Genomic DNA, 25,376 nt, shown 5'->3' on the forward strand with positions numbered 1-25,376 from the left:
CCATTTCATACACTCAAGAAGAGAGCAGAGACTGTCAAGATTTAAAACCAATTTGACATTTTTCCTCAGAAAATACTTCAACTTCATCAAAAACGAGCAAGTTTATACAAGTAGAGGAATAAATTAAAGCATTGTGATGCTGAAGCATTCTAGCTGAGCTGATGCTAAAGTGAACAGTTTCTTGGGTTTTTTTTTTTTAGTATGTGTAGACTTTGATTTTTTTATCACTATCACTTATTTAGAAATAAATGCTACCCTTATGCCCTAAAATTGTCATATAATTTGGCAGTAATGTTGTAAAAATGTAATCTTTTGAAATCTTGTTTAGTTTTGTCTTTTTCTTTCTTTAAAACTAGTAATGCTTCTATGTTTGTAAATTTATATATTTACAAATGAAAATTTACAGATCAAAACCATTCTAATTGCTAATTTACATAATGGCTTTACTGAGTTTATGTTGCAGGGCCCTATAGTTTAAAAGATCAAAATGTTCATAAATAACTGATTATGTTGTTATGCTAAGTGCAYATTTTAGCACTTGCTGACTTAAGGAGACTCAGGGAGGGCACAGTCTGTCTTCTAGCTCTTGGTGCAGACACAGAAAATAATGTTTTCTAAAAGGTTCTATTTTAAGCACAAAATTTTTCACCCTGTAACTTTCAAATCACAGCACCCACTAACTCCCACAAACTGCAGTGGGCTTCGAGTCAGACTTGTGTTGGTTCTGGCAGCCCTCCTTGAGTACACTTAACACAAATTACAGCAGTTCAATAAGCAGGATGCAATGTGCCTTTTTAACTAAACCTAGTTCAAGTGTGGGCAATCCAGCAATTAATCTAAAACAATTTGAAATTGCAGTATATAGACTAAAATTATAGCTTAACCTCGGATTTCCTGCAAATTCTAAAGCTTTTTGGATATCTCTGAAAGGGATTTGACTGCTCTTTCAATTAAGTCAATTTGTATGTCAAATGCAGGCCAACTAATAAAGCCACAATAATGTTACCAGTGACAACCATTGGCAGAGTTCCTAATTGGAGTTTGATCTGGCTACAGACAATGCATTATAGACATTGCTGAGAATGCCACTTCAAATATTGCATTTTATGTTTATTGCAGGAGTAAGTGTTGCAAGTAAGAATACAATCAGAGAGCTACTTACAATCATGAAAAGTTTAATTATTTTTGGAATATGATGCATATTTGGGGAGCAGGAATTTGCCACTGAAAATGTGTTTCTCTGCAGCACCCAAGACACCAAGGGATCCTATCCAAATTGTAGTTATGACTATTTGAATGAAACAAGCAGCTGGATTATGTACTTAAATTAGTAAAATCAGTGACATTCTTTGACTGAAATTGAGCATGCATAAAGCAAATAGGAGATATTTCTGTGTTCTTTTGGACCGTTTGACTTTTCACCGTTTTACAAATGAATTAAAAAGGGAAGCCAATATTAAAAACAACACGATCCGTAGCTTATGTTTCTGAAGCATGATAATATATTTCTCTAGAGTGGATACATTTCTAATCCATTAGAGCAAGTATCAAACATTCTTCCTTTTTCTCGAAAGATATGACTATGTCCTTACATAACCGAACTTGACAGAATGTGTTCATTCTATTGAGAATCCAGAAAGCAGATAGAAAGCAACCATTTGCAACAGTCAAAATATGTAAAGCACATATCCCATATATTACCATATATCATGTTAATCTTCTCAGGAACAGCGCAGTGCTATGAATATTGTCAGTTTATAAATCACACAAGCAGATCGAAGTGAAGCGAGTGGTGGAGTGAGAGTCAAGGTGCTCCTGGAGTGGCAATCATGGGAATAACCTGAATAACCCCCGATGTTGGTGTCAGTTCTCCTCATCCTCGGCACTTGTGTATGTTGTTTCTGGGTCATCAGCATGAACAACTTGCAAACTCATCTTGTGCTTTTTCAGAATTTAATCTAGGGTTCCTATTGCCTTTATTTGTCCCCCTATACCAGTGTCTGGTCTTAACACTGAGACACAAGGAAACCTCCAAAAGCATGGTTTTGCAGTTATTCCTTGCAACATTTTTGACTTCCCAGGACCTTAGTTCACTTTTGCACACCTTGTGCTTTTCCGTTTAGTTTAGTAAATCTCACTGCACATCCCATGCTTTTCACTACTTTCTATTATACAGTGGAGAAAAATGTTATTCCATGTATTATGCAGTTTGCGGTGCTGTTAACAGCTCTATGGGTAGGAATGTCTTTCTTTAGATGGCCCATTCATTTTTGATACTTTATTTCAAAGAGCTGCAATCATTCTTTAGTATAAGAGAGGAAAGATATGAGGAAAAAGTTGGAGTGAAACACACAAGAGGGAGGGGAAACAGTGCATATATTTAGTGGGAAAAATTATTGCAATCAGACATGGGGCTGAAATTGAGACAAGAAATGCTGAAGCTGAACATCAGAAAACAGTTTTTAAAGTGCAGTAGTCTTGCAGGGATGAAAGCAGCATATAAATTGGAATAGTCAAAGCCAGATATTAAAGCACAGAGCACTGTCTTGCATTCCTTTTTGACTGCATGGATATCTTTTCTCTTGATCACTGAGGTTGCTAATGATAACGAAATTGTTTCACTTTCTGGCTCGATACTCTGGCACCCCTTTGATCTGACTTAGGCACTGCACTGTGGGAAAACAGAACTATTTTAGAATGTTTTCTGATTGCTTTTTGAAACGTTTATTCATATACTGCATAAAATCTATATTAAAAGAGTAAATGTAAGCGGTAAGAGAAATGCTAGATATATGCCTAACCTCTCCCAAATACTGAACCTCAAAGGTTTCATATGTGGGATGCCTGATACTACTCTTACCTTCTAAATTTTATGACAGAGCAAATCTTCTGGCTCCATTTTAAAAGCTGAAATATTTAAATGTCCCATTTTTTTTTTATTGGTCTCACAGTGAACAATGTCCACTTTTAATGTTTGTTTAATCATAATAAATGAATCTATGATCTTGTTTTGGAACAGGCTGAATTTTAATAAAAAAGTCTCTTTGTGTAAGCTATGCTGGAAGAAGTTAGAAAGCAGTTCATCTCAACAAATTTGTGATAATTATATGGTGTCTGTAGAGTCTATATCCCATAATTTCTAGCTATTGCCTTGATTTGTGCTTTTGCTGCCAGCTAAAYGATTTCTAATTAGTATGAAATATATCTTTTTTACTAAATTGGCTGAGACCCAGGAAAACTATTATTAAGTGGAGACCTTTAAGCATTCATAAAGATCCACTAGGATTTAACAGAGTTCTGCATAGAACTGGGTCCATCCTCTGGGCTCCTCTGTATTAGGGCATTATTCAATTGTAGTGTATTTTCCTGTTGAAAGGCAAATGAAACACTGATTGATTTGAAGGGAGAGAGGGGAAATACTAAATGCACACTCATAACTGCCTGAATGTGCAATCTGTTCCTGCACTAAGCACTCAATAACTTCAGCCCAAGAGAGGATTATTCCTGAGCTAAACTCAAACACTTCTAGACTCATATCAGTATTTGAATGTTTCATATTGTCTACCTAGACTGACTATCAAACAGTGTTATAAATTTATTAAATAAAAAGGATTTTGAAACTTGCTGCTGTATCTATAAGAGCTGTTGAAGGGTTTGGGTTTTTTTTTGGTATATTACACTGAAAATGTAAGGATAGATGAAAAATGAGATGTGCTTTTTGCAGTCATTTTTTAGGATAAATGTTCCTACTTTTTGCCAGCAGCTTTAAGATTTTTCAGCCAGTTCTTTTTAAAAAATGTGGGGACCCATTCTTCATGTTGGACAGAAACCACATGACATACTTCTGCTTTATTCCCTGCATTGCTATCTACACTTCTGCCTAAAAATTTCTTCATGTAATCTGCGTAAGGAAACCACTTTGCTAAACTTCTTGTTTCACCGTCACAATGCTATTGAATTAGGGTTCAGAACAGTGGAAATGGGATTATTAGCCCAGCAATATTTTGAGTATTACATTGTACAGAGTTTTTGCAGTTTTTAGAGTGGATAGGCAGGCTTACATCAGCCAGCCAAAGYTGTGGTTTTATTGCAGCATTAATTCAAAGTGGATCCCTGCGAGAGCTCAACTTAGGATATAAGCCGAGATGAGCTCTTAGCTACTCAACTGGATCCTAAGGGTAAGTGGCAAATTAAAAATTCATTATTCATTTTAATTGAGGATGATTATCAGTGTTTTAGGAGGCACACTTCAAAGTTCTTCAGCTCCCAGTGCAAAAGACGGGAATACTGAGAAAAACTAGAGCCTCTCCAGAGAGAAGAGAGACAAATGAAAGAACTAAGGACCCTGTAGCAAACAGCCGCTGCAGAACTCTGTGGATAATTTCMACTTAGCAGGCCAAATTCACAGCTGCTAAGCTATGCTTGGTTCATGGAGTTGTTGCACTCATTGCCAGCAGCTCTGAACTTGACCTTAAGCCTGAGTTTCCCCCAGTGCTGCAGCTTGAGATCTCTGAGTATTAACATTAAAAGTGGAGGACTGACTCATCAGCTGACAATAGACCCCTGCAGGTCTGTGCTATGATGATTTGTGTTATCTAGGTTGCAATGTTCATCTTTCCATACATACTCTGGACTCAAGCAGCTCCTAACCACCAGCGCAGTGCATACTTGAGCTATAGTAATCTTTCGAGAGTGCCTTTTGTGAGGTGTCTACTGAAGCCTAAAATAAGAAATTTCAATAGGAATAAAAATATTGAAAAAAAAAAAAAAAAAAGCCCAACTGAATAGCTGAAATTGGAAACAGAAAAGGTCACTTGCTGTTCTAGCAGGTGTGAGCTGCAGTCCCAGATTTCTGACAGAGGTATGACCCATCCACTATTGGTCTTGCAACATATGCTTTTGGTCTGTTTTGCTGATAAAATTGGGCTTGTCCAGTCTGTCTACCAGGCACTTCTTTCCTCAGCAATTTTTAAAATATTTTCCGACTTCACATTAGAAGGGAAGCAGAGGTCTCAGAGATTTAATTTCTAATTTTCTGAAAAGTGGCTGCTCTGCAGGTGAAGGAGACAAACATCCTTAGGGATCTGGTGTTGGTCAGTGTTTTTGCCAAGCCAAAGTGGCCTGCCCAAGCCACGAGAAACCACAGGAATTGGGGCTGATGGGCTTCTTCCACTAACTGTGGTAAGGCTTATTTAACCTTGCACCAGCCTCACCGGATCATAGAATGGTTGAGCTTGGAAGGGACCGCTAGAGATCATCTAACCCAACCCTACTGCAGGTAGGGTCCAGCTCCCAACACCTAGAGACCCTTGCACAGCATCGCATCAAGCTAGATTCCCCTTTTCATCCAACCAATAGGTTAGCACATTTCAGACTGAATGTAAAAGCCAGTCATTTCACCAAGCCAGCTACCACTCCTCCTTCTTGTCTGATCTCCAGACTCTGTAAAAACTTAGAACTATTAGTGTATCATAGATCCTAAAATTTTCTTTTCTTCAGGAAACCCACAGCTGATCTTAAAAAAAAAAAAAAAAAACTTATTAACAGATAATCTTTCAGCTTCCCTATTTACCATTTCCAGCATATTCTTGTATTCTTGACATACTCTACTATCCACTGCTGTCCTCTATCCAGTACTGTCCACTATCATTTCTGTGTCTGTCTGGTTACCATTAATTTCTCCTACATACTAGATAACAGTATTATTTAAGTTATTGCTTCCCAGTCTTTTTTTTTTTTTTTTTTAAGATTGCCTTTTTCTTTCTGATTAAAATCTCATTTTCTATTATTTCCTTTCAATCTTTCTTACCATAATTTCTGGAAAAGCAACAGGAGTACAGTTTGGAAGAAGAGAAGTGAAACAGGGGTACAGTGTGCTACAGGGCTGCTATCATACGGGCTGTTGTTTCTAAGATCTCATCACTTGACAAGGAATCAAAGCAACAAAAGGTTTAATGTCTCTTGCACAGTAGGGGTTTGTTCTTGGAAAAGTGCTATTGTCTGTCCTCCTTTGGGCTTCTTTTAGCATCTGAACTTGTGTTATGGAAGGGGGAGCATTTCCATCCACTGCAGAGCTCTGAGGTCAGTTTGGCCACTCAGGTTTCTGAAAACTGTATTTTTTTGCTCTGGAAATGCTCTGAACACTGGTGCAGCTATGAGCAGGCTCACTCCCTTGTGGCTGGCTTTATTCTCTGCCTTTTCAGCTACTTTTCTGGAGCCCTTCCAAATCTTCTGCTTTTCCATTTAGCTATCTAGTGGAGTTTCATATCTTTCTYATTAATCAGCAATTATCTGGAAGTATCTAACACAGTTCAAGTACATGTTTTCTCTCATGAGTCACATTCATCAGCATACTGACAAGTTCATAGGGGGACTTGGAGCAGGAGGGTAATGGCTTTTGCTCCAGCTCAATGCCACTGTCAGTTTTTAGGAGAACTGCTTTCTGTGCAAATTTGAGTTAGATGCTATAGCCAAATCCTTACTTCTTCCATGGCACTGGAGATTTCTGTGAAATAGCTGAACATGTCAAACCTCCCGTTCTTTTCTGTGCAGGGAAGCCAGTCCCGTTGGTACACATTTCTGTAATCTAAAAGATCAAGTTATCAAATGAGCTTTCTTTGAAGTTATATTTCACTGGGAGAATACTTCAATAGAATATATATTTTCTTACGTTTATTTTGTCAAGCGGCTGATCTAGGTGTACTCAGAGTAAGAAAATGTGTTATTTCAGTGATGATAGGTGTTGTAGCTTTTTGCTCTTGTCCTTTTTGCATTGTTATTTGGTGCAGATGTTTACCACACTGACTGCCTTAGAGTGTTTTCACTTCAAATCTTTAGAAATTCAGAGTTGACATTAGCCAACAGTATCAGATTTTCTTTGTCACCCCTAAGAATAGAGGAGATCTTACAATCCAAAAAAATAACCATTACAGAGAACTAGTCAGAAATGTGCAGGAGAGATATGCAATATAATTAATCATTCCAGGGTATATATTATCTGAGTATTTTTGATGTTTCAAGGTCTCCTGTGTTGTTTACAAGTTTACTTCTCTGAAAGCAAATACTTTTTTGTTTCTTTTTTTATGATACAGAACATTTGTAAAAAATGTGCCTGTTTTGCACGAACAGCTTCAGAGCACCACTACTATGAACACATTAGATGAAGAACTGAACTGTCCTAATGGAAGTGCTTTCATGTCACATTGCACGCTGGAATTTAGTCTCTTGAAACTCAATATTTTCTGTATACCATGTTTCCCTGACAGAAAGAATCTCCTAGGATATACAATGGCTATCAGCTTGGTATTATTTAGCATCAGGTGACCGTGATGCATAATAGGAAATCTGGCTAAAATAAGAAACTCCAAATACAGACAAAAGAGCACCTAGACAATACCTCTATTTACATACTGCAGCAGAAATGGCTTAAAAGCCTTACACTTTACAGCTGTAGTTATAATGCTGATAGCATGCTATTATGCAGTCTTATTATCTTGAGTTAGAATTACTGTTTTTCACTCTTACAACAGGTACTCTTTGCAAACTTTGCTAACTTTGATTCTCATATCTGGGTGGTCAGCATCACCACTTTTAGTTGCCTTCTCATACAGAAAAATTGTAAATTTGCTGCAGTTTATGCAAAATGGAGTCTGACAGCATTGCAGCTGGACAAACATCTCACAAAGAGGCTAAAAAAGACCAGTGCTGTCTTCCATGGTGCTTGCAGCCCTTCCCAGTGTGACTCCTGGTTATAGCTGTGGGCTCATCGTGACAGCTAAATGAACCCAAGTCAAAACCCAGGATATGCAGCATCTGCCACATCTGTGGCAGACTCTTGGTCTGGAGGACAGGAGGATTGGGGCTGCAGAGAAGCACCTCAGCAGGCTCCTGCAAGGGGTCGCGGCCAGGGCAACTGCATCGAGAAAGTAGTTCTCCTCTTGCTGCATGAAGCCACTTCTTGTTCTTTGCAGTTCTAGTGAAAGAGCTCATCTATTGAACCCAGTTGCCAGCAGCACTTCAGAGCAGTCAGGTCATCCCAATCTCCCAGAAATTCATTATACTTTGGGTACACACAGTACCTGTGCTGCATGTCAGGTTGATGCTAGATGTCAGTACCTTATTCCTAGTGGTAGTCATTAAGTTCTGTGTACGCAGAGATGCAAACTGATTCCACGTCAGGGGTGCAGACTTTGCAAGCCTTCAAAAGTTAGGTTCTTTGCTCTGCCTCTTTGCARATATCATGTTGCTGGCCCTTGGGAGAAACCAAAGCAAGTTTTTGCTTGCTTTACTTTTTGCACCATGCCAAATGTCATATTTGTGTAAAGCTGGAGTTCCTTCTGCTGCCTTCTGATCTGCCAGCTAAGCAAGCAGCCTCATCCCCCAGAGCACCCTTTCCACAACGTGCTCCACCTTGCCTTGCCCACAGCACAAAAAATTAAAGTCTGTCCTGCACCTGGTTCCTTCTTGGGTAGCCACACTCGGTGCTGATACTTGCTGCTCTTGCCTTTAGGCCTGTGAACCCACGTGGGTTTTAACRTCAGCTTAACATAAGCATATGTATCACAGAATCACAGAACCACAGAATCACTGAATGGTTGAGGGAAGGGACCTCTGGAGATCCTCTAGTGCAACCCCCTGCTCCAGCAGGCACACCCAGAGCAYGGSRCACAGGGCGGCATCCAGGCGGGTTGGGAAGATCTCCAGAGAAGGAGACTCCACAGCCTCCCTGGGCAGCCTGTGCCAGGGCTCAGGCACCCTTACCTTGYCCATGTGGAGATGGAACTTTCTGTATTTTAATTTATGCCCATTACCCCTTGTCCTATCACTGGCCACCACTGGCAATAGCTCGGCTGTGTGCTCTCTACATTCTCCCCTCAGGTATTTGTACACGTTGATATGATCCCCTCTCAATCTTCTCCAGGYTGACCAGGCCCAGATCACTTAGTCTTTTCTCAAATGCTAGATGTTCCCTTAATGATAGAGTGCCCTTAATCATCTTTGTCGCTCTCCGCTGGACCCTCTCTAGAAACTCCACATCCCTCCTGTCCTGRGGAGCCCAGAGCTGCCCCCAGTGCTCCAGGTTTGGCCTCCCCAGAGCTGAGCAGAGGGGCAGGATCCCCTCCCTGCCCCTGCTGCCAACATCCTCCTCATGCAGCCAGCCAGGAGGCAGTTCTTGGCCACAAGGATGCATTGCTAGCTGCATACATATGTATGTAGGGAAATAATTATGCTCATGGCTGGATAAGGGTAAAATGAGATGCCACCCCACAAAACTCTGAAGAGTTTTTGAGGTGGCACTCAACTGTAGGATCCTAAGGTAAATATATGTGGTAGGAAAAGAATAAAGAGTCTGGATGGGAATCTTTGCAGTAAAGTAGCACTGCTATTCAAACATATTTTTAAATCAGTGAAGCAAAGGTATATTATTTTTAGTTTTCTAGCCCTCCGGCCATCTTATCTGATTCAAAATCTAACTATGCTATAATGCCAAGGTTTATTTTCTTTGTGTCAAGAACGTGGTTAATTGCTGCTTATGCATTGAATTGTGAGACTAAAACAACTGGATTAGGAAGCAAGAGAAAGAGAAAGAGAAAGAGAAAGAGAAAGAGAAAGAGAAAGAGAAAGAGAAAGAGAAAGAGAAAGAGAAAGAGAAAGACTAGCCCATGGGAGGAGAACAAGATCCTTTGCTATTCAGACTGGGGAACTGCAGTACAAAATAAAATTATACTACTTTTACAGGCGTTTTAGATACAATCTCATTCCTCAGCCAGTGCTTCAGTTTCATCTGGATAAATCCTTCAAACAATATAAATGGCAAATTCCACAATTTGAGCTAAATTTCTGCAGTCATATTTGCTGTGATTCAGGATAATTTCAGAAAGCTGATTCTATTAAAATTGCATTTAAATAAGAAAACGGGAGTGGGGAGTAAAATTTGAAATCTGGTACTATAGAACAGATTTTCTTGAATTGTGTTTCTTTAATCAACYTTTGCTGATTTGCCTTAAAAAAGAAAATCTGTTTAGTCTTCATCATCTCTTTATTATAACATGCCCAATTATCTGTTAGGGTCTTTTTACTACAAAATAAGGCAACTTACCATCTTGAGATGAGATTTCCAGCTGTCCTTCCATGAAAGAATGTGGATGGATCCCCTCACTTTTTAAACATACACTTTTAGTTCTCTTTAAGCCTGAAACAGTTCTTCCATCAGAAAGCCTAAAGATAGCAGTGACCTGTTAAGTGAATCCTGTAAGGATTGTGCTGGGCAAGTTTCATTGTCACCACAATACCCCAGAGTTCTTTTGTGGCTTTGTTTTTTCTTTTCTTTTTTTTTCAGTACCTCACTACTGACTTTCAGCATTTTCAGCCTCTTAACTATGCCAGTAAAATAGATATCTTTTATTTGAAGGACACTCCTATAACAGTGATTACAGTGAGCATACACGCATGTACATTCATTTTTATATTATGCTATTAAATTCAATTACCGTATGACTAAAGAAACACTCATATTTTGGGTTCCAAAATACCAGGTCCATTCTTTGTGTTCAGGCTGACTCAGAGGATATGGATGAATAAATGATGACATTCTTGGTCCTCTTTATTTCCCATTCATGCGTCTGGTTAACGCATCTTTTAGACTTGGCTTCTTTTTGAATGTGATCTCTGCTCTGTAAGGTTCTGCAACAGCATTTCAGTTCAGTCCTATGACTTCTACTTGTTTCCTTGTTAAAAGGTATTTCATTTAAGCAATGTCAGAAACCCAAAGTTTTGTGAGTTATACTCACAAAGTTTTGTGAGTTTTACAGATACAGAATTAAGAATTCTTAAGAATTAAGAATTATTTCTTTTGCTACAACATGATTTATCCGTGCAGCTAATGAACTCATACTGGAAACTTTCTGAGAAAGTCTTTCTTTACCCATTCACATGGTTTGAAAGACAAATACCTGTCTTCAAATACTTCTCTGAGAARTTTGCTATTAATTTCAGTGATAGCTCAGGCCAGCATTGAACATCTTATTTCCCCATATGTCCTGTATTCCATGTTACTAAAAGATTGTGGTTTCACGTTAATTTTAAGGTACCTTAATCCTGTGCTGTCACAGAAAACTGGAATCTATTCCTCTCCTTATTCTTCTACATCTCATATTGGTACTTTCATCTTTTGCCCCTCGCTAGCACTAGTGTCTTTGTTCAGCCAGAATCCATCTGGGAAGTAATTTGAGTAAAACAGAGAAAAATACTGCTGCTCTGATCTGAATCGCCTTAAGGTCATGCAAATGCCCCAGTCAGGGCTGAGCTGCCAGGGCTGGGCAGCTGCACAAACTCAGGCAGATATAAGTGACTGTGAGCTCAAATCCATGTTTATTTAAACACRGTAGCAAAAATTCATTTGCAGAATGAAACATCTGAACATTTTCACAAGACCTGCTGTTATTTTCACTTGCAAATGCACAAAAAGTTGAGTATCCTTTGGCTTTGCTGAGAAACCAAAACATTTTGCAACAGACATTTTTAGAAATTAAAAAAAAAAGAGCGAGTGAGTGAGTTAGGTATGATTGGAAAGAAAATATGTTTTTCTGAAAATCTGCATTTTCCAACAACTTTAATGTTTTCAGCATTTTGCTATTGCAAATCAGTGTTCACCAGGGTGCTTCATGCAAGCTGTTTTCTCCTTTTCGCTTCTCAGATCGAATTGCACAGAATATCATTAAATCTCATTTGGAGACTTGTCAATATACAATGGAGGAACTACACCAGCTAGCATGGCAGACTCACACGTATGAGGAAATTAAGGTCTACCAGAGCAAGGTACAGTCCTGCAATACACTTTTTTTTACTTCTTCTCCTCATCTTTTGAAATTGTTACCAGTGTAACATATTAGGCAAGGATAAACAGATGAGTTTCTTTTTCAAGAGTTAAAAATAAGTTTTTAAATGCTTAAGCAGCATCTTTCCAGCCTATTACAATACTTGCTGATGTCAAGGCTTGGGAGAGGCTATAAAATCCAGCGTTCCATTCACCGTTACGTTAGACCTGAACTTTTTGCAGAATTTCAGTTGACTTTAATGTAGTCAGCATTGGCCCCTCTCCACTGCAAGAGCTTTCAGAAAATAGGACTAAACAACTTTGTTTTACATCATTTTGAAAACTGTTAGATGTATCCCCTTTTAAGTGAGTAATAATATTTTCCGTACAAGCAAAGTAAACATCAGTCACTTTTGGATATTTACAAGGATGCAAACAAAGTGCTCTTAAAGRGGCAGTTGTTCAAAAGCGACTGGAAAACTGGCCTAATTATATTTTCAGTCTAACTCTATGATTTGCAGGTCAAGCTGGTTYGGAATATTGCTCACTAGCAGCTCTTCAGATGTAGACCAGTCCAGCAAAACCCTGCTGTGTTTTTCGTGCCTCCTCACTTGTAACATCACTAGCAATGAGTCTGCAACCAGAATTCAGTTGACACATTAGCTGATCAAGCAACAGACATCAGCGAGCCCAACCTGCTCCTAGAAAGCTTTGTGTGTTTGCAGGTCTGGCAGGAATAAAAACACATTACAGCTTACAAAGCTGTGGCACGCAACCCAACAGCATCAATGTGCCTGTGCGCACAAATGGACAAGGAAACTAAATATCAAGGAGATAAAAATCTKGTGTAATCACTATTCAGATTGCAATGATACTTTAATGATTAAAAAAAAAAATTAAGCTAGCATGAGTAGATGACCTGCCAGCACTGATCCACTTCCTCTCTAACAAAACTCTGAGGTATTTACATTGTTTGTGTCCCTGTTTGCATATCCTACACAAAAGCCGGTATTAAAGTCAGTGGATTGCACTGACCAGTTCAGCCCGTCTTTTGAAGAGGCAATGCCAGAGTTCACATCCCAGACAAATGACTTGTGCAAACAGCCTTCTAATGAGAAGTGTCAGGCAATTTATTAAATAGGGATGCCCTAGCCCTAGCCTGCCTTGGGCAAAATCCATGGGTTGCACTTTTCTGCCCAGCCACCTGAAATCCTTAATGCTCTAATGAACCCGCTTGCTTCTTGCTTTGCTTTTCATGCATGTTCCCGGGAAGACAAGAGAGGCTCTGTGGCAGCAGTGTGCCATCCAGATCACCCATGCCATCCAGTACGTGGTGGAGTTTGCAAAGCGGATAACCGGCTTCATGGAGCTCTGCCAGAATGACCAAATCCTCCTCCTTAAGTCAGGTAGGTTCACCCCAACAACCATATATCCCCACAGCCCACTAGATGTGTACTCTCCTGTCTTGTTTGCCAGGGCATTTTAATTTTTAAAGCAAGGCAGCCCCTCCATCCATTTCACCCGACGCATCAACACGTCAGTAACGTTACTTCCTTCTGGTCCTCTCCCTCTACCGCCATTTGTGGTGATTTAGTACACATGTACATATAATCATCACAAAAACTGCAGTCTCCAACCTGACATGTAGTGGAAGAACCTTGCAGATTCGGCTGGTCGCATCTCTCATCTGCTACCCCTTAAGACCTTGCTTGTCATTAGCGGAGCGAGTGCCGGGGCCTGCCTCTGTGGTCATCTTTAATCTTTCTAATGAGGCCGCCGCAGTAGCCTGCAGCCAGCGCGCAGAGGGAAAATCCCTGCTGGCGCCAGTTGGTGTCGGGAGGGATGAGAGCGGATTAGGGCAGCGCCGGGCCCCCGAGCACGCGTGTCAGTGCGTGCATGCTGGAAACGGCATGGGGAGCGTGGTGCTGCCACGGTGTGGCCTCAGGAACTTCCATCCTCTGGATAAGGCCTGTTGTGACTATGGAATAGCACCTTTTAACTGGGAAGGATGAAATGGTGTTAGCAGATGAGCTGCTGCAGGTACCACATTTGCACAAATTTTGTAATCAGCTGCATTAGAAGGAATTTCTTGTTCCCTCCTCATGCCAGAGGAGTCAAGGCAGCTCATCAAAGCATAAAACACACTGCTTCTTTCCAAGGAAAACTCTTCTTAAAACCTGCGAGTTGGAGCAGCTCCGAGCACCGTGCCCAGGGCCACAAGGGAGCGTGGGGCAGAGCCAGGGCACTGGGGGCACTGGGGGAGACGTGGGGACCCAGGGCGCACACATGCAGACGCCTGCAAAGGGAGAGGCTCTTCGCTTGAGACTTCATTTCCAAAGCTCAAACCAATCCCAAAACTTCTGCAGATGCTTTTGCACCTGAAGTAGCTTCATTCACTTGCCTGGCAAAACTAACAACACAATTGCACCTTAAGGAAAAAGATTTACTTGGCCATACGGTTGGACAGCTCTGGTTAGCTTCAGCATGTCTAAACATGTCAGGTTTTATTTTCCATTTTGATGTTAATGCTAAGCAGGAGAAGTTGGAAAATCAGGCCTTTTCACTCAAAAAATATGTGTGTAAAAGAACCCCCAGATTCACAGTTTCTCTTACAAGAAATTTAGATTTAGGCAGGGAAATTTAAATTTAGAGAAATCTGAAATTGTTTTTCTCTTCAWTTTTTTTTTCAAAACTGCATGTTTTTACATATAGGGAGAAAGAATGAGGAGAAAAAAAAAAGAAGTTTCTAGGGCCATTTCTTAACCAGATAGAAAAATAAGAGAAAGAAAATGTAATAAAGAAAATGTAATTTAGGAGGGTGTTTTTTGATAGTTCTTTAATTGTTATTTTCTCTCTAAATGCACTTTGTGATGTTACCACTCCTTCARCTATATGAAGCTGGTATTCATAACCATACTGAATGAAACTCCATTTCATATAAAACCTATGTATTTAAAAAGACAACAAATTAATAATTTTCATGAGAAAATACATCTTGTGGGAAATATTCACTCAAATACGAGCTTGCCGATTTGCTACAATGAAGAAAGTAAAATAAAAAAAAAAAGAGGGAGGAATGGGCTTGCTCTGAAAATTTCTCCTTTCTCTTGTCAACTCAGTAATATTGCTCCCATCAGTGAGGGAGATCTCATTTATGCATCTCAAAAGAGTGTCTGTGCCACTCTAATGGTGCTTCTATTGGCTGATGTTTTCCTAAATATTTTCTTGAAACTTCCCATATTCTGAATTTTTCAGTAATGCATGGCACTTTTGCTCTTTTTTGTGTCCCACAGGCTGTTTGGAAGTGGTTTTGGTGAGAATGTGCCGTGCCTTCAACCCACTCAACAATACTGTTCTGTTTGAAGGAAAGTATGGAGGGATGCAAATGTTTAAAGCCTTGGGTATGTTTGTTTCTTTATTTTCAATCATTGCACTTAACCAAATGGTGGCAGATTTGTCTTTCTGGGCGTAGTGAATGCCACTGCATTCCTCTGCAGGTCTTCAGCAGATTTTGAATCCTGAAACCTCCATGCTTGACCTTAAAAAGTAACTCCATATCTCTTAACACTGAATAGTGATAATGATCATTTTTGATAATGAAAAAAAAAGCCTTGAGAGAATTCCATGAGAAAAAATTCCAATTTTGATCTCTAAATTTTGCAAGAAGAAGTTGTAGTGGAATCAAAATGATTTGTYGTCACATCTCAGTTATACATAATGTATAAAATCTCTCCCATTTATTGTGCAAAAGGAGTAAAGGGAAGCATTGCAGCAAATTTAGTTATGAAGCAATCAGGACTAAACTCAGAGAGAGTTACTTCCTTTACATGCATATATTGCTATATATATACATATATATGTATATGTTTATATTTTTCTTATTAACATATTGGTAAACATAGCACTACTATGGATTTTATGATTACCCACTTTATGGACAGGTAGATTTTATAAATGGAATATTTATCTGGGTTAATAGTAGATTTATTTTAATCTTTAGTGTACTTTAACAGTTTTTCAAAAATGTACTGTTCAGTAAATAAATGTTATGCATGGAAGTTATTTAAAGTTACTCATTTTGCTTTGGTATTGGTCATCTATGTCCTCTAGATTAATAGCTGTTTAATAATAATATTTCTTTCTGGGAAACATAAAACATTTCTTTTGTAGGAAAAAAAACCCKAAGATCTCTCTCTGCTTTTGGTAAAGTCATGTCCTTAACTCCTGATAACTTTTTTGCTTCATTGGGTGCTTTAGTGATACATGAAATAGCAAGTTTTCACACTAGGTAGAATTTTTATAGCTGATGGAAGACATCTCTTTCAGAAGTATGAATGTTGACTTCAAATTTTCTTTAATACCAAAACAAGCCATTTTTCAAGTCAAGTTAAAAAGCTGWTAAATTTCTGGCATTGACTTTATCTCCTGTGGTCTGTAGGTTCTGATGATCTGGTGAATGAAGCGTTTGACTTTGCAAAGAATTTATGTTCCTTACAGCTGACTGAAGAGGAGATTGCCTTGTTTTCATCTGCTGTTCTGATATCACCAGGTAATTATTCATTCCAGATACCACAAAACATCCCTCTTTTTCTTCCCTCCCATTCTTGCCCACCTGAATTTCTACTTACTTAAACAGTTGCTGCTTTTCTTTAAGTGGTGTTTTGAACAATTTGATGAATAAGTGTATTACCCAAAAGTACCACCCACTCTTTTTAGAAAATAGTGAGCAGTTACACATATTAGAAATAGTTTTGAAGTGTAAGGATGTCATCTTAAAAATTCTCAGACTATGCAATTATGCAAACGTATAGTCGTGCCCTCCCCCCCCCAAAAAAAAAAAAAAAAAAAAGTGTAATGTTTTCTACTTGAACTTAAACATAGGAAAAGATTGACTACATGGGAGTCAAGGGTCATCTCAGCATCTGTGGGCTCTGTCATAAGTCGAAAGGAGCTGGTGGCAGACCTGGAGCCAGGCTCAGGCCTGAGGCCCAGCTCGTGGCTCTCCACAGGGAGTGGCACAGTGCCTGCCTGAGGAGCTGCATGTTCCTCCCTGAATCTCCAGGGAGCTCCAGGTTTCTGCCCTTCGGTCTGAGGTAGACTCCTGCTGGAGGCACATGGATAAGGGGGTCCATGATTCTGGTAGGGTTGTCTGTGTGAGGATGAGAACAGGAATTATAAAATACTGCACGTGGTCCTGAATTTATCCTGAAGGGATTCCTCAAGGGAGTCCATGCATTTAGCCCCAGGGGAGACATGGCACATCTTGGGTCAGTGTGCTCTTTTGCACATGTTAACACAACACAGCGCTTCCCAGGCAAGTGTACCCTGAATCAGATCARAGTGTCTGGCCACAGGAAAGGAGCCTTGGGGACTGAATTGACTCAGGAGGTGGATCAGGCTGGCAGTTTAATGTGCTCGGAGAGCACCCCCCTCCACTAACTCCTGTTAAGAATAACTTCTTTAGAGCTCTTTACAGAAAAAAAAATCCCACTGCAAATTATTTCTCCAGCCTGTTCTTCTAACGGCTTCCTCTAGGTCACTTTGCCCTTTTGCACATCTGTGGTGGAGATTGCATTAGACAGAATTAGACTATCACAGATGGTGTCAACATGTTCATTCTCATCATTAAGAACAGCTCCTGAAAGGACTCTGCTCCTTTTGTTTTCCTTCCGAGCAGCCCTTGCGGCAGTGCACCGTCTCCTCTGTGCTGAGATGGATGAGCTGGTGGCTGCAGGAACAGAAGGGTTTGAGAGGCCCATCACGTGTGTACCTTGGCTGCATCTCTGCTRTATGTAGGAGTGACAGCTCTGGGATGTTGAATACTGGACATCCTCGTAGGTCACTGTCCACCGTCCCTCCACCAGTCTGAGAAGAACAAGCCTGTGACCACAACAAGGGATAGGCAGTGTGTTAGGTAGCAATAAATGATGCTATGTAGGGTTACATGCAGTCGGGGTTTGCACCTGTCCTGGGTAGCCTGTTAGACCAAAAAATTTCCAGATTGCTGAAAACAATGAGGCTGTGRAGTTCTTCAGGAACATAATAACAACAGAGAAAGCAGTGAAGAGGTTAGATGTTTATGGATTGCTTCCTACTATGAACCAACATAAATAAGAATCACACACAGGATCACAGAATGGTTGAGGTTGGAAGGGACTTTTAGACATCATCTAGTCCAACCCCTTGCTCCAGCACAGGGCACAGGGYGGCATCCAGGCAGGTTTGGATGATCTCCAGAGAAGGAGACTCCACAGCCTCTCTAGGCAGCCTGTTCCAGTGCTCTGTTACTCTCACAGTAAAGTTCTTCCTCACATGAAGAAAAGCTGCTGGAATCCTTGTAAGGAAGATCTGCATTTGCCTTTGTTAARATCTAAGAGGTGTTTTACTTTACTTTTTTTTTTCCTTTAAATGTCATAAATTGAAAAAAAGAAAAGCTAGCTAGTCAGAAGCAATAAGATTATTGCTGCTGAATTCAAAGCAATTTGGGTACGATAGGGACATTTCATCGGAGGAAAATGAGCCACTGGTATGATTTCTAGCCAAAAAGAAGTCAAAAGCTTTAAAGAAGACTTTAAAAGAAATCAGATTTCCGTCCAGAATCACATCCCAGGTAATTTTTGAAGGGAGCAAAAATTATAGTGCAAGCCAACAAAATCTAGYCCCAAAACCTTTCCAGCAGCAACATGACTCCTGTGCCTCATGCCTGGGTAGAGCCTATTCAAGGAATGCAGTGTTTCTCACTGACTTTAATGAAATTTGGATCAAGTCATTTAGGAAATGTGTTTAGCTGCAGGTAAGCACTAAATGGATGTCAAAATCCCAATTCAGGTTTTGTAGTTCTTCCCATGCCCTTTTCGTTCATGAGACACCAAAATCTCCTGCATTTTGCCAGCACTTCATGTTTCTCAAGAAGTCACGCTTCTTGTAGAACATYTGCAGCTGCATTAAGTGTTTGAAGAAGCCAGCGGCACGACACTGGCTTTGGGCCAGCTGTATGGCAGGCATGTGTTGTGAAAGCCTCCCCATTAGCTCTACTAATGAATTTCAGTCTTGATATACGGCAGTCCTGATGCAGCACTCCAGACCTGTGTCTTTCTTGAATAGCAGCTTCTGTTTCTGCCAAGCAGCACAGATAAGCAGAGGCAATTCCAAGTTTTTTTCACCACGATCAAGCTTGCAGGGGGTGCTGGTGGGATAAGATTAAATACTGCAGTAATTCACAGTTCCACCTGTCATGTCTCAGTTGGCTTTTCCTACATCCAGGCAAGAGGAAACATGTATTTTTCTCCTGTTTCGTTAACACAAATGTGAAAGCACACTTGATGCTCGCTGCTTCCTATAGACTGAAAGCATGTGTCTCTTCAGCCATGACAAAAGCAATTAAAAAAGAAGTGATGGGCTGAAGCAGCATGTATATTTGTAAAACAAACTCTTATGAGAAAAAAAATGCAAATTTTGATGGGGTAACTCCTAGGTCAGCTGGATTGTTTGAATTTGAGAAGACAATTAAATTTGTCATTTATTCTCWTGCCAAAATAATAACGAAAAATAGTAGAAAAAGAATCATTTCACCCCACACTAGTTGTTCCAGGTAGTTTGAAGAGTCTCTGTTTCATTTTATAGAAGTTAAAAAAATGGAGCATTGGTCCATTTAAGTACTGTCCTGTCCTTCCACCACTGGTGTAGGAAATAGACATTTCCTTAAGTGAAATACATAGATTCATTTTATTCTCTGTTCAGAATTTTCTCTTTTCACATGAGTGTCATAACCACCATGCTGGTGGGCAATTATTTGGTTTACTTTCTTATTTCTAAGCTTAAGACATTGTAGAATGACCCCAGCAATGGATGCTGAAACATCTCTACCAACAAACACTTTGATCCCTGCACTGTACTCCTCCTTCCTCTGAATTTCTGAATAATCACTTTCGGTTTTTCCCATCTTCCTTTTTGCAAAAGRAGAGCTTCTGATTTGACCTTTGTCTTCTGTTCAGCATTATAATTTTGCCTAGTAGCCTATACACTCTTCATATAGATGAATCCAAATTCCTACAGGAAAAGCACAGAGCTGAATTACTATTTTTCATACTCTTATCACTAGTCACTTATTTATTGACTTATTTTTCCTACACTTTTGTGAATATAACTAGAGGTATCTCTGGAATTMCAGCCAAATTTACGGATAGTTTTTAGGTTTTAGAAATCACATTTTGGGGGTCAAACTTAATATCCACTGTAAGAGTTTCACCTGGCTCTTGTCATAAATTTAACCACTCTTGCACTATATAAAGCATACTCTGTGACAGGTAATTTATGAAACCTCTGCACCAACAGCTTCAGTCTATTTTTAAGCTTATTTCTGTCACAGAAAGATAAATCTTTAAGGACTGCTATCTACAATAAATCTTTTTAGCTTCAGTATGCCTCAGTAGGCCTTGAATTATCACTATTGAAATGCATGTTTTGCAATAGCGTAAAAATCTGTTATCTAACCTGAGTCTAAATGCTTCTGTGTGCTCACTTCTGTGCGTGCCCTGTACCCTCTTAGCTAATTCTTTTTCTATGCCCACTAATGTAACAGAAAAGCAGAGTGATTTTCTCTAAGCACCTGGTAAGTATCTGAAAATTTGGTGATTTGTCTTTTTTTTTTTTTTGAAGTTTTGATCATGTACACTTTCCATGACCTCTTCCCTGCATTGTATCCGAAAGTGGCTTCCRTACTGAAATACTCTTGTGATCTAGTCTGAATGACAAGCATCTCATTGAAATGGTTCACCTACAGTATATATATGGAATATTTTAGTAACTGAAGGGGAGAAACAAAGAAGAGCCCTGAATAGAAAAAAAAATGTTTTCTGTACCTTCTAATTCACGACCTATGACAAAATGGATTATATTTCATTTCTTTTTTGGAAGCTAAATTTGTACCAAGCTTCAGTTTGTTTTCTGAGAGCTGGAGAAGGAAAGAAGTTTGCAGCATGGGAACATTATGGTTTACTGATGCAGTAAACACATTGCTTTCATATTTTCAGAATTATCTGGAGGTCTGCTACTTCACTTTGTGTGCAGTTGTTTTAAGAAGCCATGGCTTGTGAGAACACAGATCTTAAGACCTCCTACACACGTTGAAATCAATGGGGATTTGAGTATGGGAGAAGCCATATACAGTAGCAAACAACTGTATCTGTAATTGTTATTCTCATAGATAATCTTTTATTTTGTGTTGTTTAAAAAGAGAGCATTTCTAAATAATGAGAAATCTGCATTTCAAGATGTCGCAACAACTCATAATTCTGTTGAATTATTAAAGAAATTCTTTTGAAGGAAGCCATTTCTTTTTATTCAGAATATAATATTTGGTCTCAAAATGTTAGCCTAATAAATAATGAGATATATTTTGTTTTAATTTTTAAATAATTATGTTCTGTTACTTTCAAAGGACTGACTGTTTTGATTAATATGTTTATTACTTATGGATTAAAAAGTCACTGGGATGACATGATGTGTTTTTCACCTAAGCARCATGAAGCTAGAAAAACACTGACTCTAGCAAAAGAGAATAATTAAATGCTTGGACCTTGTTTTATTTCTACTCCATCTTTCTCTCCTCTCTCAAACAAATGAATGTAGAGCAACACTGTGTTGCTCTACATTTTATATGTGTTAATTAAACTCTCAGGTGATCCTTTAATGGATTGAGAGTTCTGCCTCTGAAGCCATGTGTTAATCAACTTACACTCAAGAGACCTGTGGTTGCTGTGAATGCCCACGGGACGCTGTGTCCATCTGTGAGCATGTCCCACTTCCATGCTTTTCTTGGCTTGAGTCCCTACCTTTCTCTTTCTCAGATCGAGCCTGGTTGATAGAGCCAAGGAAGGTCCAAAAGCTTCAGGAAAAAATATACTTTGCACTTCAACATGTGATCCAGAAGAACCACCTTGATGATGAGACTTTGACAAAGGTAAATTGTTAAAAAGAAAGACCAGGTACTCTGAGGTTATATATCTCTTTTAGTAGCAACTCCTCTGTGCATTGGTACATTAATGCAAAGAGTGATGCATTAATGCAAAGGAGTAAACCATGTGTTTGCACTGTGTAGAGAAGAAGGGAGGTTTGTTCCTGTGCTCCAGTCCCTGGATGTCTTTCTTTTTTCTTTTTTGTCCAAACCTGTAATGACTTGACTTAGTGCCCTTAGGTGGGACTGCTTTATAAAAACATCCCTGGAGGTTGGAGATGTGTCCTTCTTCGTAGACATGTTCTTTGGCACTTGACTAAAATTCTCAGGATATTTTTGTTTAATTCTAATGCTAGCAGCAATTTCTGGTACGTTGGATGGGTGGTTCTGATTGAGCTCAGGGTACTGCATTCAGTCGGACAACAAGATGCTMTCTAAATTCATTTTAGAAAATGTAATTTAGACTAAATTTATTTCAATCTGCTTCCTTTTTTTTTATTTTTTATATCTCACAGTTAATAGCCAAGATACCAACCATCACTGCACTTTGCAACTTGCACGGAGAGAAGCTACAGGTATTTAAACAATCTCATCCAGATATAGTGAACACACTGTTTCCTCCATTATATAAGGAGCTTTTCAACCCAGATTCTACCACTGGCTGCAAGTAAAGGGGAAGACGGAATTGTCGTATAGTCATGGAATGCATCACTGTTAAGACAAAAGAAATGTTTTCATGAAGAACTTATTAAAAATGTCACTACTGCAACACTAGGAATGTCCTGCACTTAATAGAATTATTTTTCACCGCTACAGTTTGAAGAATGTAAATATGCACCTCTGAGTGGGGTTCTTTTTTTTTTTTCTTTTATTTACTTTTTTCTTTTTTTTTTCTTGTTTTTCTTTTTTTTTTTTTTTTATAATACAAAAGGAGGTCATTTTTTTGGGTTTTTTTTTTTTTTCTTTTATTTACTTTTTTCTTTTTTTTTTCTTGTTTTTAAGCTGACCATGAATATACAAATATAGGACACTGGGTTTTACCTTTTTTTTATTTTATTTTACTGGGATATGTTTTGGGAGACAACTGTTCATAGAAATTTATTGTAGATATAAATGAGAATAGAGCAGTACTTTGCAGTATTACTCTTGCTGTTGATCGTTCAAATATAATTTAAGAAAATTCCAMTTATTAGGCTTGCCTATTCTTGTTTTTAGATAGTTTAATGCATGTGGAAACTTGTAGCTGTCTTGGAAATGATTGTGCATGTATGGAACACACATATAAATATGTATATGTGCTGTATACATATATATATGTATGTATTATATGCATACATGCTATATGTATGTATTATATGCATACATGCTCTAGCTTAAAAATACCACGCCTACTTTTGAAGGATGCTCAGCCAGGCTCTCATGCATTTCTTACTCTCCAGGTAAAACATTAGATTTAATTTGGTCAATCAAGATTTACTTTGCCAGTCAGAGTTAAACCATCAACTGCCAATGTAACAACAGGATCTCTTCTGAGACGTGTAATGTAGTACATCTGTGCAATCTGTAAATGAAACATCAGGAATGTATCAATGGTGCAAAAGCCTTGTCTGGAAGATTCAAATGGAAAGAGGAAAAGGGTTTTTTTTTTTTAGTTTTCCCCTGTGATAAGAATAGAGTATATACAAAAGTAACATGACAAGACTTAATGTCAGTAAGATATCCAAAACAGAATAAAAAGTTATCCCACCCTTACATATACATGAATATATATATATATATATATAAAGGTTTTGTTTTATATATTTCTCTGAAAAGTAATTGCAAGACTTGTTTGATTTTTGCTGAAGTCAATGGAAAGGCATATAGTAATCTCTGTGAAAACCACAGCATGCCTAAAATGTAGCTCTGAAGAGTAGCAACCATAGGGGAGAAAGGAAGGGAAAAGAAAGTTCAAAGCAAGCAAAAACCGTGATTACAAAGGCAACCATAGCTAGCACTAGATATGACATAGCTGTCATATAGATGAGCCAATGGTTTCCATTCTCTGTATACATATATATGTATATATGTACACATATGTGTACATATATACATATATATGTATATATACATACGTGGTTGATGTATATACTCTTCAGGAGAGGAGCAAAGGATCAGGGATTTCTTTTTCTCTCTCTCTGAACTGACTTTGTCCATTTTCTTGCAAAACCAAAGGCCAGGACAGATCAAGCTCTGATCTGGAAACATGCAGGTGTAGATTGAATTGCAATTGCTGTCATCACTTAAACCCTGTCAAATTCTGATTCATGGTTTTAGATGATATTTCTATAGATTACAGAGCACACACCAAGCAAAGAGGAGTGGGAGACAGCTACAGACTTGCTCTTGTAAACCAACTAAATTTTGTTAGGATTCATGACTAGTGCTTCTGAATGCTGCCAGAGCTGCCAGTCCAGGTCCAGTCCAGGTTCTTCCTACCTATGGAAGAACAGAGTTTAGCTTCCTCCATGATTCTGTGMTTACCACCCCTTTTATCCTGAAGAAACTTTCAAGAGAAGTCTCATTTGAGGTTTCCAAGGGCAGAAATCATGGGAAATGGGCAGCAGAGAAGAGGTCATGTGAAGACAGGACTTAAAAGCAGATGTATSTGTTTATTTCAAAACTCCTAGAAGTCAATGCAGTCTGAGGTACAGCTAGGAGGAGGGCTTTTAGGGAGGCCAAGACGGGCTGTGTGCAGGGTTGTGCAGCACCCCAGAGCCATGGGAGCCCCCAAGGACACAGCCAGCCCAAGACACACGCAGAAAAACAGGTTGTTGCAATGATGAAATAATGCCTCCCAGGTTTTCCAGAGACCCCCAGAGCTCTCATGTCCATTTTCTGTTCTTCTTTCGGGAGGACCAAATAATTTATAGGCTATTCCAAGGCTATTTTATAAAGTTTTCCCTCGTCCTCCATCATGAGGTTCATGAGACATGTGCCACAACAGCATCCAAACTGGACAAATCAACAGTTGTTTGTCTGTTTTTTCTGCCTAGCAATCCTTTAGGTACAACAGCAGTCTTAAATCCTAAACTTGCAGGTGTTTCTCTGAAARTCCATTTCAACTCCAGAAAAAAAAAAAAGAAAGAAAAAAAAAGAAACACACCAAAATCATTTCAGCTGAAAATAATTTTATTGCAAATGTGATCACATCTGCAAAATTACAACAGCAATTTCTAAAATATTTGTTTTACTCCAAACTCAGGGCACATTTTCTGATTTCTGCTACTGACATTAAAATACCATAAGTTAACATAGATAAGAATGCATTGCTGTTGGTTTTTCTTTATACCACTAAATTCTAAAAATGGAACCCTTCTTTTTTTCCAAGAACAAGAACACACATCTGTATTTTTACTTGAAATCCTCTTAAAATAGTTTTAGTATATTAGATGTATCATATTTATGCAGCCTACAAAAATACAGATTAGTTGATAAAAATTTCYGTCCCTAGTGTTAGTAAATAAAGAAGCTTTCGTGTGTTCATATATGGCCTTCACTGTTATGTGCTCCCTCTTGTAAATATTTTATTCTTTTCAAGTCAGATATCTATTTTGGGGATTTTTG

At 38.8% G+C, this 25,376-nt stretch overlaps 1 protein-coding gene across 1 annotated transcript in view; it reads left to right on the forward strand.

The window, feature by feature from the left end:
* RORB (RAR related orphan receptor B) overlaps positions 1-22,626 on the forward strand; it is a 35,049-nt gene extending 12,423 nt beyond the window's left edge. Inside the window, exons 5-10 of the mRNA XM_026052014.1 lie at positions 11,696-11,817; positions 13,089-13,221; positions 15,109-15,216; positions 16,254-16,364; positions 21,664-21,776; positions 22,286-22,626. Of these exons, the coding sequence (XP_025907799.1) occupies positions 11,696-11,817; positions 13,089-13,221; positions 15,109-15,216; positions 16,254-16,364; positions 21,664-21,776; positions 22,286-22,441 (743 nt within the window). The 3' untranslated portion in view covers positions 22,442-22,626. The remainder of the gene's footprint in view (positions 1-11,695; positions 11,818-13,088; positions 13,222-15,108; positions 15,217-16,253; positions 16,365-21,663; positions 21,777-22,285) is intronic.
* The last annotated feature ends 2,750 nt before the right edge of the window (positions 22,627-25,376 follow it).

This window comes from Nothoprocta perdicaria, unplaced genomic scaffold, assembly GCF_003342845.1.
Source record: "Nothoprocta perdicaria isolate Ctin4 unplaced genomic scaffold, notPer1 scaffold_82, whole genome shotgun sequence".
In the NCBI taxonomy this organism is placed as follows: Eukaryota; Metazoa; Chordata; class Aves; order Tinamiformes; family Tinamidae; genus Nothoprocta; species Nothoprocta perdicaria.